General features: G+C 33.3%; 1 protein-coding gene across 1 annotated transcript in view; it reads left to right on the top strand.

Moving 5' to 3' along the window:
• The window catches only part of LOC134707609 (fibroblast growth factor receptor 2-like), a 72,339-nt gene that overhangs the window by 1,338 nt on the left and 52,683 nt on the right, over window positions 1–18,318 (top strand). Inside the window, exon 2 of the mRNA XM_063567542.1 lies at window positions 3,950–4,065. Within this exon, the coding sequence (XP_063423612.1) occupies window positions 3,998–4,065 (68 nt within the window). The 5' untranslated portion in view covers window positions 3,950–3,997. The remainder of the gene's footprint in view (window positions 1–3,949; window positions 4,066–18,318) is intronic.

Genomic DNA, 18,318 nt, shown 5'->3' with positions numbered 1-18,318 from the left:
CGACTTGCTCAAACAATAGATAAAGTAAAAGAAAGATTTGATAAAATTTAACTTACGGAGGAAAGTTTGGTTTAAAACACTCTAATAAATTCAATAGAAATAACATTTATTTCAAATGTATTCCATTTAGTTTCTTATAAAGCGTATAGGGATCTTTATCCTTATTTTTATTATCCATTTCCATGACACTTCACCACTAATTACGTACATTTTGATATAGATTGCACCTTTGTTTTCCCGTTTAAAAGGTTTTACACTGGAGCCCTTTATAACTTGCTGTTCGGCAATTGAGTATAAGCGTGACGCCGGATTGCCGATTTTTTGCAAGCGTGACAGGTGAAAGTCAAATGATTGTGTCGTGAAAAACGGGAAATGAAGTCTAGCGAAACACGGATAATTACAAAAAATTAGAACTGCATAGTATAAGCGGGATGCAGGAATCTGACAAAACAATAAAGGAATACGGGAATCTGCCAAAACAGTAAGCGGGATCCGGGATCAGAACCCCCCCCCCCCCCCCCAAATCAGACCCCAGAATAAGATATTTTTGTATATTCATCCTATTGTTACAGTCATGCCTTCAATAACAAATGTATCCGATGCATGCATTTTTTATATTTTTGGTCCCTTTTTCAATTTTGTGGGGTCCAAATTTATAGACAAAAGTCCTTTAATATAGATATTTAGAATTCGTTGACATGCTGAATCTAACCGTGTATCTAGTTTGGGAATTTTTTGCCTAGTTGCTGAAATAGCCCACATAGAGTTCCAAAGGGTCTAAAATCAACAAAAATGAATTGTAGCATGCATTTCGTGTACAATAACCGAAATGTGCATGGTTTTACCTCTGCGGTAGTATCCATTCGCGGATATAGAATTAAGTAGGGACCCACTGACTGCCTAAGAGGACCCGCTGCTGCCACGCTCCAGTGATTCCCTATATAAGTTAAAATCAAGGAGAAATGTAATCTGAAGAATACAATATGACATTTTGAGAATCGCTTTTGTAACAAGTTTGAAAAGCTATATATTTGATGAAGAATGAATGAGGAGTTTGTATTTCAATTTGAAAAAAAATGTATCATAAATCCTAAAGTCATCAACTAAGTTTTTTTCATTTGTTGAAAGTGCATTTACCACATAATTCTACAATAAAAATTCCTCGCATCTTTGAAAATTCTACATTAATAATGACTGCACTGACAGTGATAATTCATCGCATCTATAGTTAAAATGGATCGCTTTCAATAATCGATATGCTATATTATGATGCTTTTATAACACTTATTTAAACTTTAATGCTATATTTGTATATTATAAAGACATATCACAATGAAAATATGTTAAAACTTAACTTAAAATCCTTTAACTTGATATTTTCAAAACGTAAACAAATACAGTTTTCCCATGATCCTTTATTCTACAATAGACATACTCGCATATAACAGTAAAAATGAACTAGCTGGATTCGCACTTTATATACACTGATATATGATATAGTGCGCGCTTGCATCTATTATTTTCTTTTTCATTTAAGTTTTGAATATTACATTAAAAAAAACCTGCATCCAATCCTTTAACGTCTTCGATACTGACACAGATGAACTACCTCAAATATGCCTAACGTTTGCCCGGTATCTGTCCTTTTTGAGTTCATCCGTATTTGTTACTATGATACATGTAGCAAGTCAGAAATATAACAGTTGATATTCATTCGTTTGGTGTGTTTGAGCTTTTGATTTTGCAATTTTATTAGAGACTCTCCGTTTTGAATTTTTCTCGAAGTTCAGTATTTGTGTAATTTTACTTTTTATAACCTTATGTTGTCTTCTAATAAATAAAGGCAACAGTAGTATATCGCTGTTCAAAATTCATAAATCGATTGAGAAAAAAACAAACTAATCCGGGTAACAAACTAAAACTGAGGGAAATGCATCAAATATAAGAGGAGAATAACGACACAACAGAAACATAACATTTAAATGTAACACACACAGAAACGAACTATGATATAACAATGGCTTTTCCTGACTTGATACAGGAACAATCTAAATCGATGTATGATATCTTATGGTTGATTTTTTACTTGATATAAATTGTATATGCATAAACACATCAACATAATGACACGACCATCTTAAACATACCAATGTCAATATATATCAGATGTTTCTTGTTCTTAAGGACATCATACTAGGAAAATGGCCTATTTGTGTAAATACACAGTTCATATGTAACTTTTAACTTATCAGAATCCTAGAAATATTGATTAGTGAACACATATAGATTATATATATATATTGTTTTAAAATTACTTAATTTCATTTGAGGTGACTTATAGGTCCATTGGGCCGGGTGTATTGATATTTATCATATATTGTATATTTATAATCTGTACATATGTACACATGTCACTATAATACATAATTTACTTACCTACTTACTTACTTACTTATAGATTATATATGTATATTGTTTTGAGATTTCTAATTTATTCATAACAAAAAGCGATGAGATTATCATAAAACAGTGTTACTGGTGTTAGATGCATTCTTCGTGGCGAGTATTTACGTTAAACCGTCTGCAAATGCACGATTATGAACTAAGACTTGATATAAGAATCACCAGTATACAACATTTGTACAATGGCATGACACTGAATACACGTAATAAAATATCAAGACTACCAAACAGAAATTTCTAAAGTTCATACGGGAAAAATATTAGTTAAAGTTTACTTGATTATTTAGAAAAAAAATACTGATGCAATGATTCTAGTTTGAGGTGTTAACCATGAACATTTATTGCATGATACAAAAAAGATATGCGTTCTCAGAATATTTACATTAATTTATGGAGAAAACGAAAGACGCTTTCACTTCATCAAAACTAAGAATAATAAACACAAATGTTAAAAAGCGAACGACAAGTGCAAACAAGGTCACAATACCATGTGCTTAGCAGAGAAGCATGTAACACCAATTTAGAATTATACATTTATTGTCGAAAGAAATCTTGCTACACGGTTCAACGGATTTTAGCTACGAACAAAACATTGAAATATTCTTGGCAGTTCAAACATTTATACTCTGGAGCAAAAGATTTGTTATTTGATAGCACACATCTTGTTCAACAAGTAAGACTTATATCTTAAATAATTGTGTCCGTTCAGAAACATATACTTTATTATTGAATTTCCGATGTATATAATGTTTTCTTCTTTCTTGTGTGTAACAACCTTATTATATGTTTTTTTTTCTTTCCATCTAGTGTAAGATTGTTATTTTTTTTTAACATTCTTCTCCTTAATTATTGCAATATGAAACGGATTAATATCAGCTAACAGCTTGTTTCTGGATCCTATTAATTATTTTACTTGTATTATTATGAAAATGCCTATTTGTGTACATAACTTTACCTGAATTTAATTAATAAAATATGTTTACACTAGCACCAATTTAAAAGTCGCAGGACTAACGCGGCCGAGGTTCGAACCAACGACCCATTTGAACTCAAGGCAACCCGTTACCACAAGACAACTGTTAAATCACAGTTTTGAGAACTATTGTATAATTATGATATTTGTCGGCTTACGAGAAGGTTATATTACGGGATACATATAGAACATGTAAAAGATGTCTAAAATTCGGTTTCAAAGTTATCGCTGCCTATTGTTTTTTCTAATGCCGGTTAAATTACTGGCAGATAATATACGTAACCTTTTTGAGCTAACACTTTTTTTGTGAGAAGAACATAAAGAATCATGTAAGCAGACTTTATGTTTCAGAATAAATCAGTCGGTATTTTTTAGTTAATTTCATATTTTTTCATGTCTGGCCTATTATTGCTTACCATCTGGTATGTGTTTTGCTCAATGTGAATTGAAAATGCTAAATCTATTGTATGTAGATGCATCATAAATCAATTGGTGCTGTATTTCTTTTATTAGGTTAACATCAGATGTAACCTGAATGCTCTCTTCGTTCCATGATAAGATATGACACGGATAAGCAGATGGTTTACAGGAGTTATACTATGTTCCTCCTTATGTTACGTTTCGTATGGGTAAGTAAAACTGTATTACAAAAAAACCCAGACCCCATGTGAACGGACGAAATCAAACCCAAGACTTTATCAAATAACGTAACGATACGGAAAAGACCGGTTTAAAACATTACCTTAATTTAAGTGACTACTACCTATATGTACCTTATGTTCTAAAATGTTCTATATTTTCTAATTTGATATATGTTTTAACTGGCTCGGTGAAATACGGTTCACCATGCTTATAGTGGAGTGACAGATCAAGAAAAGGGTGCTTATTTTACGATTTTAATGGACCGGCATACCTACAGGCTAAACACGATTCTTTTGCAAAGCTAATACCTACAGCTAACTTTTATGCCCGCTGTGTTTTTATCAAATGGAAAGTAAAAAGACATTTGGACTTTTTTCAAGTTTCAAGATGGGAAAAAAATAGAATGTTGATATTTTTTTGGTCTTTTGATATTTGATTTCGTATTTTGAACAGGTTTAACTGTTTATTCATTATGTAAAACAAGACTTCATTAATTTTGGTTTCTAAAATTTGTACATTTTCACTCAGTTTGTTGAAAGCACACTCAGTATTATTTTCACGAAGTGCTTACACGTGGTATTCTGATGCTCATTGAAAGATTGTGGTTATGTTTTTTAACTTCCTGTCGAGAACTAGAACTTTTTCAAATCAACTTAGATTTTCATCAAACTCTAAAAAACATTAAACAGGTCAGGACCACTACCTTATATGGAAATGCATAAATTAGCATACTTATGTTCTCGCACATGTAATTGTTTATTTACATGTGACGCAATTTATTTTTACCTTGGTTTTGACCAATCCACTAAATGAGTTACAATGCATGATGGACTACTACGTGTATATAATCAACCAAGAACACGTGTTATTTACTGAAATACAACACATTTTTTCGTGCAATGCGGGATTCACAATTTCGCTTAGTTTTTCATTTTGTGTATCCTCATTTATAGTTCGTGATATAAAGTATTACTTCCATGCTCAGATTAATGAAGAGTTGTTTCTATTCGAAGAAAACAGGACTTGAATTACCCGATATATAGCCATTAACATGTTTGATGATGGCACAGATATTTAATGTATTTGTCAACCAAACAGCAACAAAACAACAGCGAAAAAACACAACTACACATGAGACAAACTTACTAGTGTAAAGTAAGCCGTCGATAACAGCCAGTGCTGGTATTCACGAGTACAGCAATTTTCGTATAGATGATTAAAGGCAAATGTGTGATCCTTGAATTTTGTGTTCGTAAAAAAGGCGAAGAAATATTTACATGGCAGTGTTAACAAAATCTATAAGTATTTATTTTTGCATGTTTTTTACAAGCATTAGGAAATAAGCTGTAATGATGTTATCCATATGTATGTGCGACAAGGTGGAAAGTTTTATATGTTTTGTGAAATTTGCAGCGTTGGATCTATTATAAAACAGAGGATGTTGTATGATTACCAATGAGACAGCTGTCCACAAGAGACCAAAATGACACAGAAATTAACATTTATAGATCACCGTACAGCCTTCAACAAAGCCCATACCGCATAGTCAGCTATAAAAGGACCTTATATGACAATGTTAAACTATTCAAACGAGATAACTGACGGCCTTAATTATATATATTAAAAAAAATGAACCAAACACAATTATGTAACACATAAACAAACGACAACCACTAAAATACAGGCTCCTATACAATATATTTTTTTTTATGGGATAGAACTCTTCTCCATTTATATATTTAATTGGGCCGGGTTTTTTTTATTATTGTTTAACACAAGTAATGTTTGGGTCATTTATACCTTACTTTTCGGTATTGAACCTATGACTGCTTATTTTACTAAATTATGTCTTTGTTGGAAAGATGTCTCATTTGGCACTCATACCTCATCTTCTTATTTTTACAAAGCACGTTTAAAAAAAAATAATAGGTAATATGGCACCCACCATGATCTAGAGACTTTTGATATTGGAGATATTTTACATATGTCAACAGGACAGCAGTCGAACGATAAAAAACCTCTGAGGTATATTTTGTGATAAAATTAGCAACAAACGGATATTTTCGATGGATGAAACTATAAAAATTGTATTGAGCTATATACCGTACCCGCTCCAGGAGGGCGGGGGTTCCAGAGGATGGACCCCCTTTTTTTTTGGACGATCAGTGCATTTGGATGGGGACATGTAGTTGGAACCCCTTTACCTTTTTCCAGGGTTAGGACCCCCACCCCCCATTTGTTTTTAAATAGCTGGATCCGCCCCTGCCGCTTTCATAACATATGTTTTTAGCATACTGAATATAATTATGATGATCTTACTTTTAGTTCAGGTTTTGATAAAAAAAAAAATTACACATTCAGTACAGAAAGAAGGTTTTCGTTTGTTTCTCGGCAGAAATGATTTTGGAATGACAATAATATACCGGTTTAAAAGAGCTGAAATGATTTTCTTACTGGACAGTGGTTACTTCATAGGATATTTCAGTTTCATGTTGTAAAATTAATGCAGGTTCAATTCATAACAATGCACAAAACCGGTTCAACTACTTTTGCAAGGCGAAAAAGAAAGTCGAATCGTGAAGCCAGTAAACAATATTTTTTTAATCTGAGCATGAAAATTGAAGATTACGTTATATATTTTACATTAAATATATTTGCAGAATAAAAATATTGGTAATGAGAGTCCCAGACAGTATATTAGTTGACTGTTTTCCCACTAATTCCACGTGTTTTAAGCAGTAGTTTACTCGTAGTAGCCCACAATGCATTGTAGTTCATTGAGTCGATTGGTCGGTTTTTCAAGGCCATATTGGCCTTGTGTTTTGGAAATTACTATGCAAATATATTCTGACGTCAGCAAATCTAGAGTTCTCGACCTGTTAAAGTGTACTATCTCTATTTTGTTCGAACTGCAATGGAAAGCTAGGATTTTCAATTTTGACAAAATAGAGATAGTACACTTTAATTGTTTTCATAACTTTTTCTCAAATCAACTTAGATAGCTGCATAGTTTGATAAGGTTGATTAGAAAAAGTTATTAAACAAATTAGAATGTACTACCTCTATTTTTTTCGAACTGCAAATTCTAGCTCTTTTTACCTAGATTAGTTCAATTCTTAAAATTAACAGCAATATTAAAAAAAAACGAATTAACCTGGGAGTCAGTCAGCTTAATATATATCTAAGATAGCTGCTTAGTTTGATGAAAAAAATCAAAGTTGATTTGAAGAAAGTTACAAAAAAAATTAACGTGTACTATCTCTAGTTGTCCGAATTGCAAATCTTAGCTTTTTTTACCAAGATTACTTTAATTCTTAAATTTTACAGCAATACAACAAAAAAACTAAATGACCTTGGATTCAGTAAGCTTGATATATATCTAAGATAGCTGCATAGTTTGATGAAAATCCAAGTTGATTTGAAAAAGTTATAAAAAAAAATAAAGATGCCTATCTTAATTTATATAATAATTTTTAGTTTTACATATTGTAAAATTAAATTCTTTCATTTCACAGCAAAAAATCAATCTACCTAATAAGCTTGAATTTTGTAAGATCAATATTTAGTTTAGTTAGATGGGCTGATTTACACCATTCAAAACCAAATTTGAAGGTCAAGACTAGTTGAGCCAGGTCGAGACTAGTCAAGACAGGTAGAGACAGATCGAGCCTATGGCAAGACCATTTCAGACTACACAAAGATCATCAAGTACTGAATCAAACTAATTAAGTAATGTCGAGACCTAGTCGATTACACTTTTAAAAAGAACAGTTAAGTACAGTCGAGACAACGTCGAGACTAGTCGAGTAAAATATGCTCGATTTTACTGGTCGAGCACAAAAACTGGTCAATTCAGACTCTGAGCAGTTTGTAGTGATAGTTACGTAGGTCGAACCGTAGAGAATAAACGCCCGTACTATATAAAAAAATACCATTACTTGGAATAGCACAAGAATATTTTTACCCGCGATGCTTGGCCTTATTTTTACCTTTATCGCAAATTACGCCTTCCCACTTGCCTGTGCACTCGTTTCTCTTTTTTATGATCATAATATTTTTATTGTTTCAATTTCAATTACAAACACATACTGCCGGGCATGCCTATATATAGTAGTCCTTGACAAACATATGACTATGCATTATTAGTCCATTTTAAGGTTTTCATGGTGATATTTTCATTTTGGAATGCAAAGCGACACACTGATAGTAAAACTAGCACATAGAAATGAAAAATAACAAAGAGAATAATTAATTAAAAAGAAAATATTAGAAAACACACAGAAATAGAAAATATTGTCATTTGTTTTTGGACTATAGTCTGACCACATGGTCATCTTCACTCAAAGCAGTATGTACATTCAATATGAAAAAAATTACAAGAATACCCAGCTCCGATGAAAATTAAAGACTGAAAATCCCTTATCACAAATGCTAGAATCAAAAGCTCAAACACATCAAACGAATGAATAACAACTGTCACATTTCTGACTTGGTACATGCATTTTCCTATGTAGAAAATGGTGGATAAAACCTTTTTTAATGCTAGCTAAATTTGATAAAAGTGACACAAAATGATACAAACAGACATACATGTAATAGGTGAAAACTTATGGGTTCAGTAGTTAACATTATGCTATAATCCAAATAACTATAATAAAAAAAAAGAATATTGCACCATTTTCCACATAAGTCAGGAATATGACATGTGTTATAAGTTTTTGGTGGGGTTCGTGTTGTTTATTCTTTAGTTTTCTGTGTTGTGTCATGTGTACTATTGTTTTTCTGTTTGTCTTTTTCATTTTTAGCCATGGCGTTGTCAGTTTGTTTTAGATTTACGAGTTTGACTGTCCCTTTGGTATCTTTCGTCCCTCTTTTATCCATTTGTTTGGTGTGTTGAGCGTTTGATTTTGTTGTTTGATAAGGGACTTTTTGATCTGGTTGAGCCAGGTAATGGACACATTTTCTCTTTGCTATAAATGTAATACGATTTGTATTGCACTTGTTTCCACAAATAAGAAGATGTGATATGAGTACCAATAAGACAACTACCCATCCCAGTAGAATGTATGAAAAAGTAAACACGAATTCTAGTTAAAAGTACATATTAGAATCTACAACACGGAGCTTTGTCTCACACCAAACAGCAAGCTATAATGCAACCCAAAAAGGACGAGTGTAAAACAATTTAAACAGGAAATTAAACGGTCAAAGCCATATTAAAAACGAGAAATGATAAACAACAGGTTCCTGCCTTAGGATAGGTGCAAAAAGAGAAGCAAACTTCATCTTAATCCGAGACAGTAGAATACAATTACAGCAAAAAGAAACACACTATAAAATATCAACTGAAATAGCTTACCTCGAAAAAAAAAAAAAAAAGGCATGGAGTTGACGTATGTTTTTATGTTGGACATGTAGGAAAAGGACACACGTCTCATTTGATGATTTTATTTAAAACTACTGGGTCGATTCCACTGCTGGTGGAGATTTATTTCCCTGATGGTATCACCAGCCCAGTAGTCAGTACTTCTGTGTTGATTTGAGTTATCATTGATATGTTCAAAATAATAAATCAACTGTTAACACAACTTGAGAAATTTTGAAATACTAAGACTTTTTCTACCTCAGGAATGGATATTTTTAGCTGTATTTAGCAAAACATTTAGGAACTTTTGGTCTTCAATGCTCTTCAACTTCGTAATATATTTGGCCTTTTAAATTTATTTTGATTCGAGCGTCACTGATGATTCTTTTGTAGACAAAACGCGCGTTTGGCGTAAGTGTGAAATTTAAGTCCTGGTATATATGATGAGTTCATTTGCTTTACATGTTAGCGTTTATCACATGATTGAAGCAGGTAAGGGACACATGCCACTTTGCTTTAAATGTCGGACATTTGTAATACGTTATTAAGACAAATAAGTGATACATGTCTCTTTTGCTCTACATGTTGGTGTTGTATCGTATGATTGAGTCAGATAAAGTCTCTTTGCTTCTTGACATTTGTTTTGTAATTAATGAATGGCTATTATCTATTTTGAATTTATTGAACCATAAAAATCATTTTTGACTCTTCACATTGAATAATTCGCGAAGCGAAATCAAAAAATTGTTCGATTGTGTGTTTTCAAGAGACACACAGTACAAGAGATATTAAAACTTTATGGGGAACGAAAGGGGTCATCAGTGTTACTTCAGTCATGGTGATAATAGAAGTGCTAGAGTTTGTGTCATGTTCAGGGGTGGTTATGATGACGAAGTTTATGAGTCTCTTATAGACCAACATGCACGATACATCATATTAGACTTGACTCTATACGATCAAAGGTTAACTTTGGTATGTTTATATGGGTAGAACACAGATAAACCATATTTGTTCTGTGATATCCTACAGAAAACTATGATATTTTCGAATACAAGTTTCATCTTCTTGGGCGACTGGAATGTAGTGCAGGATAAAAATGATGATACTTATAATGTGATACATGACAGAAACTCCAACTCCAGGAGAAAGATTGATGAAACTAAGGACACACTTTTACTGTTAGACCCTTGGTGGACTTGTTATCCTAGTGATAGAAAATTTACATGGCGTCAGAAATCACCCATTAAACAGAGCCGTCTTGATTATTATCTTGTATCTGAGGATCTTTTACATTGATGGAATCAACAAAAATTATTCCTGGATACTGGGTAGATCACTCTGCCATTATATTTACTTTTACAGCATCTTTAGCTAAGCGGGGCAAAGGATACTGAAAATTTAATTCTCAGCTTTTAAGAGAACCTGCATATGGAGATTTAGTTATAAACTGCATCAGACACACTGTTACTGAGTATTTCTCTGGTGGTGATTTCGAAGATTTTCTTCATGTTCAGTTATCTTGCAGTGATCAGCTATTTTTAGAGGTTCTAAACATGAAGATTCGTAGTCTTTCTATCTCCTATTGTATTAAAAAATCAAGGGAAGAAAAAGGTGTTTTCAAGGGACTTGAGTTAGAAATCCAGTCTTTAAAAAACAGTGTAAACCTAAACCCTAGCGAATTAGTGTGACGTCACTCAATCAGAAAAAGTGTGAAATAGAGAAGCGACGACAGACATTAGTTGAGGGTCTCATTCTCCGTTCTCGTGTAAACTGGCATGAGAATGAAGAAAGATGGACTAAGTATTTTTGTAAGTTAGAAAAGAAAGCCTTCATAAATAAAACCACGACTGAACTCATTGATGACCAAGGAAATCCAATTTCTGACCAATCTAAAATATTGTTTGAACAGGAGCAGTTTTATAGGACACTTTATACATCTAAGTCATTCAGAAATTATGACAATCAATTGTTTATTCATGACATAAAACTCAGTACAGAACAAAAACTTCTTTGTGAGGGAAACTTATCTTTTAAGGAATGTTGGGAAGCTTTAAAACAGATGCAAAATGGCAAGTAATCTGGATCTGATGAATTTACAGTAGATTTTTTCAAATGTTTTTGGAAAGATATTTGTCCATTTGTCTTTAGATCTCTGCAATTTGGATATGAGTTGGGCAATTTTTCAGATTATCAATACCAAAGTATTATTACTTGTATTCCTAAGGAAGGGAAAGATAGGAGGTACATGGGTAACTGGCGACCGATCAGTTTGATGACCACAATTATGAAAATTGCATCTGCAGTTTTTGCTGGTAGAGCTAAAAAGGTACTGTTCGCCATTATTGGTGACACACAAAAGGGCTTTATAAAAGGGAGATTCATAGGAGAGAACACTAGACTTCTATATGATTTAGTGCACTATCTAGAAAAAAAAATGATATAGAAGGATTGTTATTACTAGTAGATTTTGAAAAAGCCTTTGATTCTATAGAATGGAATTTTTTAAAGCAGGCTTTGATAAGTTTAATTTTGGTCCTTCATTTTGTAAATGGTTTGATGTGCTTTATGCAGATGCTAAGAGCTGTGTCATTAATAATGGTAATATGTCCCAATTTTTCAACCTTATGAGAGGCTGTCGCCAGGGCCGTTGTTTCCCTATTTGTTTTTTATTGGGGTGGAATTACTTTCAATACAGCTGAAAGGGAATCAAAAAATAAAAGGGGGGAATATAAATGGGAATATGCCACTCATAAGTCAGTATGCAGATGATACGTTTCTTACACTGAATGGAAGTTAAGATCCATTAAAAGAGACCCTTTTTTGTTTTGAAAAATTTCACACAGTCTCAGGATTAAAGATAAATACAACTAAAACAAAAATTGTTTGGATTGGAAGTAAGAGGTACTCTGACTTGGTTTTGTGTCCTGAAAAAATCTAAGCTGGTCCTGTTCAAACTTAAGGTTTTAGGATTAAATTTCTCTTTAGATCTAGAGTGCATGCCCAGTTTGAATTTCAGAGAAAAAATCATTGGTATTTCAAAATTGTTGAAAAGTTGGCAGCATTGGAAGCTAACACTACTTGGTAAGGTTACTGTTATTAAGACTCTCGAAAGTGATTCATTTGCTTACATCTTTACCTAATAGAATCGAATTCATAACAGTGTGGCTGTGGACATTGATTGGCGCACTTTAATAGCCCATTGACTGGGACAGATTAGGTGAACGTTCGTCTATAACGCCCATTGCTCACGACGTCCTTAGTATAGACATTTAAACCGTGGGGTCACCAAAGGTTCTCAACGCCTAAATAGAATAATTCGAAATACTAATCAGGAATTTTTGTTTTGATTTATATTGATTAATTAAACGTGGCTTTACTAAACTACGACTACGGTCGGAAAATATGAGAATACGCGTATGGTCCAAATACTCATATGGTCCGGAACACATACATGCTATTCTGTGCGTTGTAGATCGTCTATTCATTTTTTTCTTTTGTTGATAGATTTGACATTACATCCCAGCTCCTTTGTTCTAACAGGGGTGATCTGAGCCGGATCACCCCTATCATATCACCCCAGTTGGCGTTTCATTGTTATGCATGCTTTCCTTTTTTCTGTAACATTTTCGCGGGAATGTCAGTGTATATAGTGGGATTCGAACTCAAGACCTTTAGCATATCAAGCCACGACACATACCACTACACCAGATCGACTGGATACGAAATAATAGTAATTTGACATACTTAAAGGAAGCAATATCTTTTTTTATAAGTGGGGCGAGTTGTCAGACTTTTATTCAGTGGGGTTTAAACATTTTTCGTTAATAAATGAGTTTTCGAACTGATTGTTCAATTTGATTTTACACTTTTTCAAATTGGGGCTAGTCGGTAAACAAGAGTGGTACGATATTTTTATAAAGTGGCGATATAGTGAGGGTCGATTGGCAAGTGGGTCGAGTTGACCTTATTTGATATCTACTCATCGTGTTTGAGGGTCAAAAAGGGTATATATCATATAGTAATATATAAAGTATATTGTTATGGTTGTGTTGCGTTCTAAAGTAGATTTTATGAATTGTAAATGGTTTTTCGTCAAATCTGAAACCGCTGGGATATAAAATAGTTATCCCAGTCGGACTTGGTGTGTCAGTGTTAGATCACCCTCTGGCCTCCGGCCATTGGGGTGATCTTACACTGACACACCGCTTCCTTGTGGGATAACTATTAATTATTTTTTAATGACTTTAAACTTACTTGCGAATAATTTAAACAAAGACTTGAATTATAAAAATGTCCAAACAAACCATGATTTTTTAAAACATACTGACATCCATTGAAAAATACGGAGCCCCGCTAGGGACCTGCAAAGAAAAAAAAATATATTGTGCGCACAACATAATATATTGTGCGCACAACATAATATATTGTGCGCACAACTTAAATATATTGTGCGCACAACATAATATATTGTGCGCACAACTTAAATATATTGTGCGCACACAACTTAAATATATTGTGCGCACAAAATAATATATTGTGCGCACAACTTAAATATAGTGTGCGCACAAAATAATATATTGTGCGCACAACTTAAATATATTGTGCGCACAACTTAAATATATTGTGCGCTCAAAATAATATATTGTGCGCACAAAATAATATATTGTGCACACAACATAATATATTGTGCGCTCAATTTAAATATATTGTGCGCACAACATAATATACTGTGCGCACAATATAATATACTGTGCGCACGACATAATATAATGTGCTCACAAAATAAGTAGGAACAGATAACTGCATGTTGCTCCACACGTTTGAAGAATAAAGCTCAAGCTGACATCACCATGTGTTCAAGAAGACTAATTTGAAAGAGGTGTACAAAATGGTTTATGTATGTAAGGTAAGCTTCTTTTTTTATTCAAAACAATAAAAGGTATTCTATATAGTGGTTTTCGGAAATGGGAAAGGGTGGGGGTACTTTCTTTTTTGAAATGGCTATCTTATCGGGGCCTTTTATAGCTGACTATATGCGGTATGGGCTTTGCTCATTGTTGATGGCCGTGAGGTGACCTATAATTGTTAATGTTTGTGTCATTTTGGTCTTTTGTGGATAGTTGTCTCATTGGCAATCATACCACATCTTCTTTATTATATACGGGTCATGATTTTATATTTTATATTAGAATCACGTTATAGAATTGCATTGGGTTTGATCATCATCACTCATAATTCATAAATATACTATCTACCCTTATTTTTGTATATATGAATTGACATTCTCAATAGCATATTTATATATGATATGAAATTCATTCCCTAAATCAATATACAGTTATCAAACGTAAATGCATTTCAATATAGGATGTCATTAAAAAGGAGGGTCATTTTTATATAAAATCTCGCAAAATTACTCATATTTTTGGCACATCCCCGTATATCCAATAATAGGAAGTTGACCCCCCCCCCCCCCCCCCCCCCCCCCCGTGATAAAAACACCCATTTCTTAATACATTTATTAACAAACTGAACAAAAGTGTATGTGTTTTTCTGTAATTGCCCTGTTTTTTTCTGTTATGGCCCTGTATTAATGTCCAGTTTGTCTGTATTAAGCAGTCCAGTTAGGTTTTTTAATAAACTGGCAGTATTAATTTTTGGCAATAAAAGAAGATGTGGTATGATTGCCAATGAGACAACTATCCACAAAAGACCAAAATGACACAAACATTAACAACTATAGGTCACCGTACGGCCTTCAACAATGAGCAAAGCCTATACTGCATAGTCAGCCGCGTATAAAAGGCCCCGATAAGACAATGTAAAACAATTCAAACGAGAAAACTAACGGCCTCATTTAAGAAAAAAATGAACGAAAAACAAATATGTAACACAAAAACAAACGACAACCACTGAATTACAGCAGGGGCGGATCCAGCCATTTTAAACAGGGGGGTTCCTAACCCAGGACAAAAAGGGGGGGGGGGGGGGGTTCCAATTACATGTCCCTAACCTGGGACAGTGGTATAACAGTACAACATAAGAACGAACAATAAAAATCAGTTGAAAAAGGCTTAACTCATCAGATAGACACAAACTACAAGTGGACGTGGCCGGGTATTTATACATCCCGACACAAAAAGACATTATGAACAGATCTGAGAGTATTCGCAGTTATCTGACAACTAGTTCAAAGCCACTAACAACTTATAAAAAATCATGCCTCTAAGACTAAACACTCAATCCGCACACATCCAACATACTCTTAGTTGGTTAATAAAATTACATATATATATAGACGTACTTATGAATATAATTATTTTCTGTGACTGCATCTTACATTAATTTGTAGGATCCTTTACCATAGATAATTTAGCTGATATGTATCAATAACATCTTCATGCCTTATATATCATGTACTGTAGTACGCCGCTAGATTAAAAGTGACGGGGAAAGGTAACACATGCCCACCGTAAGCTCTTTTATTGAGAGCCCAGGTGGTCGTGTGGTCTAGCGGGTCGGCTGCAGTGCAGGCGATTTGGTGTCACGATATCACAGTAGCATGGGTTCGAATCCCGACGAGGGAAGAACCAAAAATTTGCGAAAGCACAGATCTAACATTGTTGGGTTGATGTTTAGACGAGTTGTATATATAATATAATATATATTTATATATATACGTACAGATCAATCTCTGTTTATTATTATGTGAATAATATGGATACACAATTTTAATGTATTATATAAATAGAAAGATGGGTATATTTTAAATGGAGAAATGGCACATTCACCCGGGGACATCTTGCAAAAAAATAGTTAAGTTACTACCGTGACGATAATCGTTCCTTTCCCCACCCATCTTTGGAACGCAATTTAATCTGATCCCAAAGGCAAAGATCGTACAACCGAACGAAGAAGGTGATTTATGTCACATCATGTGTATGTCCATAAACTAGGAGGCAGACTGAATTTGACCAATATTTGAATTATTCTCCATATTTTTGTACAAATTGGTAAAATCTCAAAAACACCTTGGCCACCAAAATTTGATCTAAACTGAGCAGAAAATGTATGCATGGTCCGGCTTCACCCCTCATTACTTAAACGCTTCAATTTGACCATCATCCAAGTATGGGTATGCTTACTAAGCAAACCATTGTATATAAATAAGTAGCATATATGACACCACTTACTGTATCTGGTTAAAAAAGTAAAACAATATAAAATCAGAGACATATAATAATAATCTCTGATAAAATTGATATTGAATCATTAAATGTGGCCTTTATTAATAATTAGTCGTTTATCACTATTAAATGTGTACATTGTTTTGTTTAGGGGCCAGCCAAAGCATTACCTTGCTGTGATGATGATCTGTTGGTGGCCTTCACCTGTTTTCTGCTCTCTGTTTGCACCAGGTTGCTGTCTCTTTGACAAATTTCCTTTTTTCATTCTCAATTTTATTTTACACATGTCATAAACTAAAATTAACATTATTCAGTAAATAAACATCTATGTATATTGTCAAATTTAAAGCTATCCAGCATGTTAAGGAGTTGATGCAATAGACAGAAACTATTGTGTATAAAAAATTAGTAGCTAAACAGTATTGTAGCCCTCACAGTTTAAAACAAAACATATTTTTATTGCAAAATGAATGTATTTTGATAAGAATTAATTATTGATTGTATCTTTGATAGAAATTATAAAGAAAAATGGTCTCCCTGATAGAATTTTTAAAAGAAAGAAACATTCCTGTAGACAAGGTAGAGGAAGATAAGGTAAGCATGAATTTGAATATATTACAATTTATAAGAAAAAGACTGAATATATGCATCTGAATGCCATGTTTTTAAAACCACCATCCATCAATCAAATGTCATGGTCAAAGTCGTACTAACAAAGGATAGACTGAAATTAGAAATAAAATGTTTTCAAACAGCTTTTTTTTTTTTAAATATTTTTAGCTCACCTGGCCCAAAGGGCCAAGTGAGCTTTTCCCATCACTTTGCGTCCGTCGTTGTCTGTCGTCGTCAGTCGTCTTTAACTTTTACAAAAATCTTCTCCTCTGAAACTACTGGGCCAATTTAAATCAAACTTGGCCACAATCATCATTAGGGTATCTAGTTAAAAAATGTGTCAGGTGACCCGGCTGACCGACAAGATGGCCACCATGACCAAAAATAGAACATCGGGGGGAAAATGCAGTTTTTAGCTTATAACTCAAAAACCAAAGCACTTTAATAGAGCAAATCTGTCAAGGGGTTAAATCGTTTGTCAAGTCAATACATATACACTTAGTAATTTTCATATGAATTGGACAACTGGTTGTTGGGTTGCTGCCCCCAATTGGTAATTTTAAAGAAATTTTGCATTTTTTTGTTATTACCTTGAATACTATATAGTATAGATAGAGATAAACTGTAAACAGCAACAATGCTCAGCAAAGTAAGATCTACAAATAAGTCAACATGACTAAAATGGTCAGTTGACCCCTTAAGGAGTTATTGCCCTTTATAGTCAATTTTTAACAATTTTCATTAATTTGGTAAATTTTTACAAAATATTTTCCTCTGCAACTAATGGGACAAGTTTATTATAGATAGAGAAAATAGTAAGTAGCAAGATTGTTCAGTAAAGTAAAGATCTACAAAAACATCACCATCACCAAAACACAATATTGTCATGAATCCATCTGTGTCCTTTGTTTAATATGCACATAGACCAAGGTGAGCGACAAAGGCTCTTAAGAGCCTCTAGTTAATATTGTTGTAAATAGAAAGTGTAAATTGCAAGGTGAGCAATTTTAGGCTCTGTTGTATATTGACATACATCTGTTGTACAAACAAAATGATACAAGCTCTTATATCAACAT

The sequence above is a fragment of the Mytilus trossulus genome, chromosome 2 (assembly GCF_036588685.1).
Source record: "Mytilus trossulus isolate FHL-02 chromosome 2, PNRI_Mtr1.1.1.hap1, whole genome shotgun sequence".
NCBI lineage: Eukaryota > Metazoa > Mollusca > Bivalvia > Mytilida > Mytilidae > Mytilus > Mytilus trossulus.
This window is presented reverse-complemented; position numbering and strand designations above follow the sequence as displayed.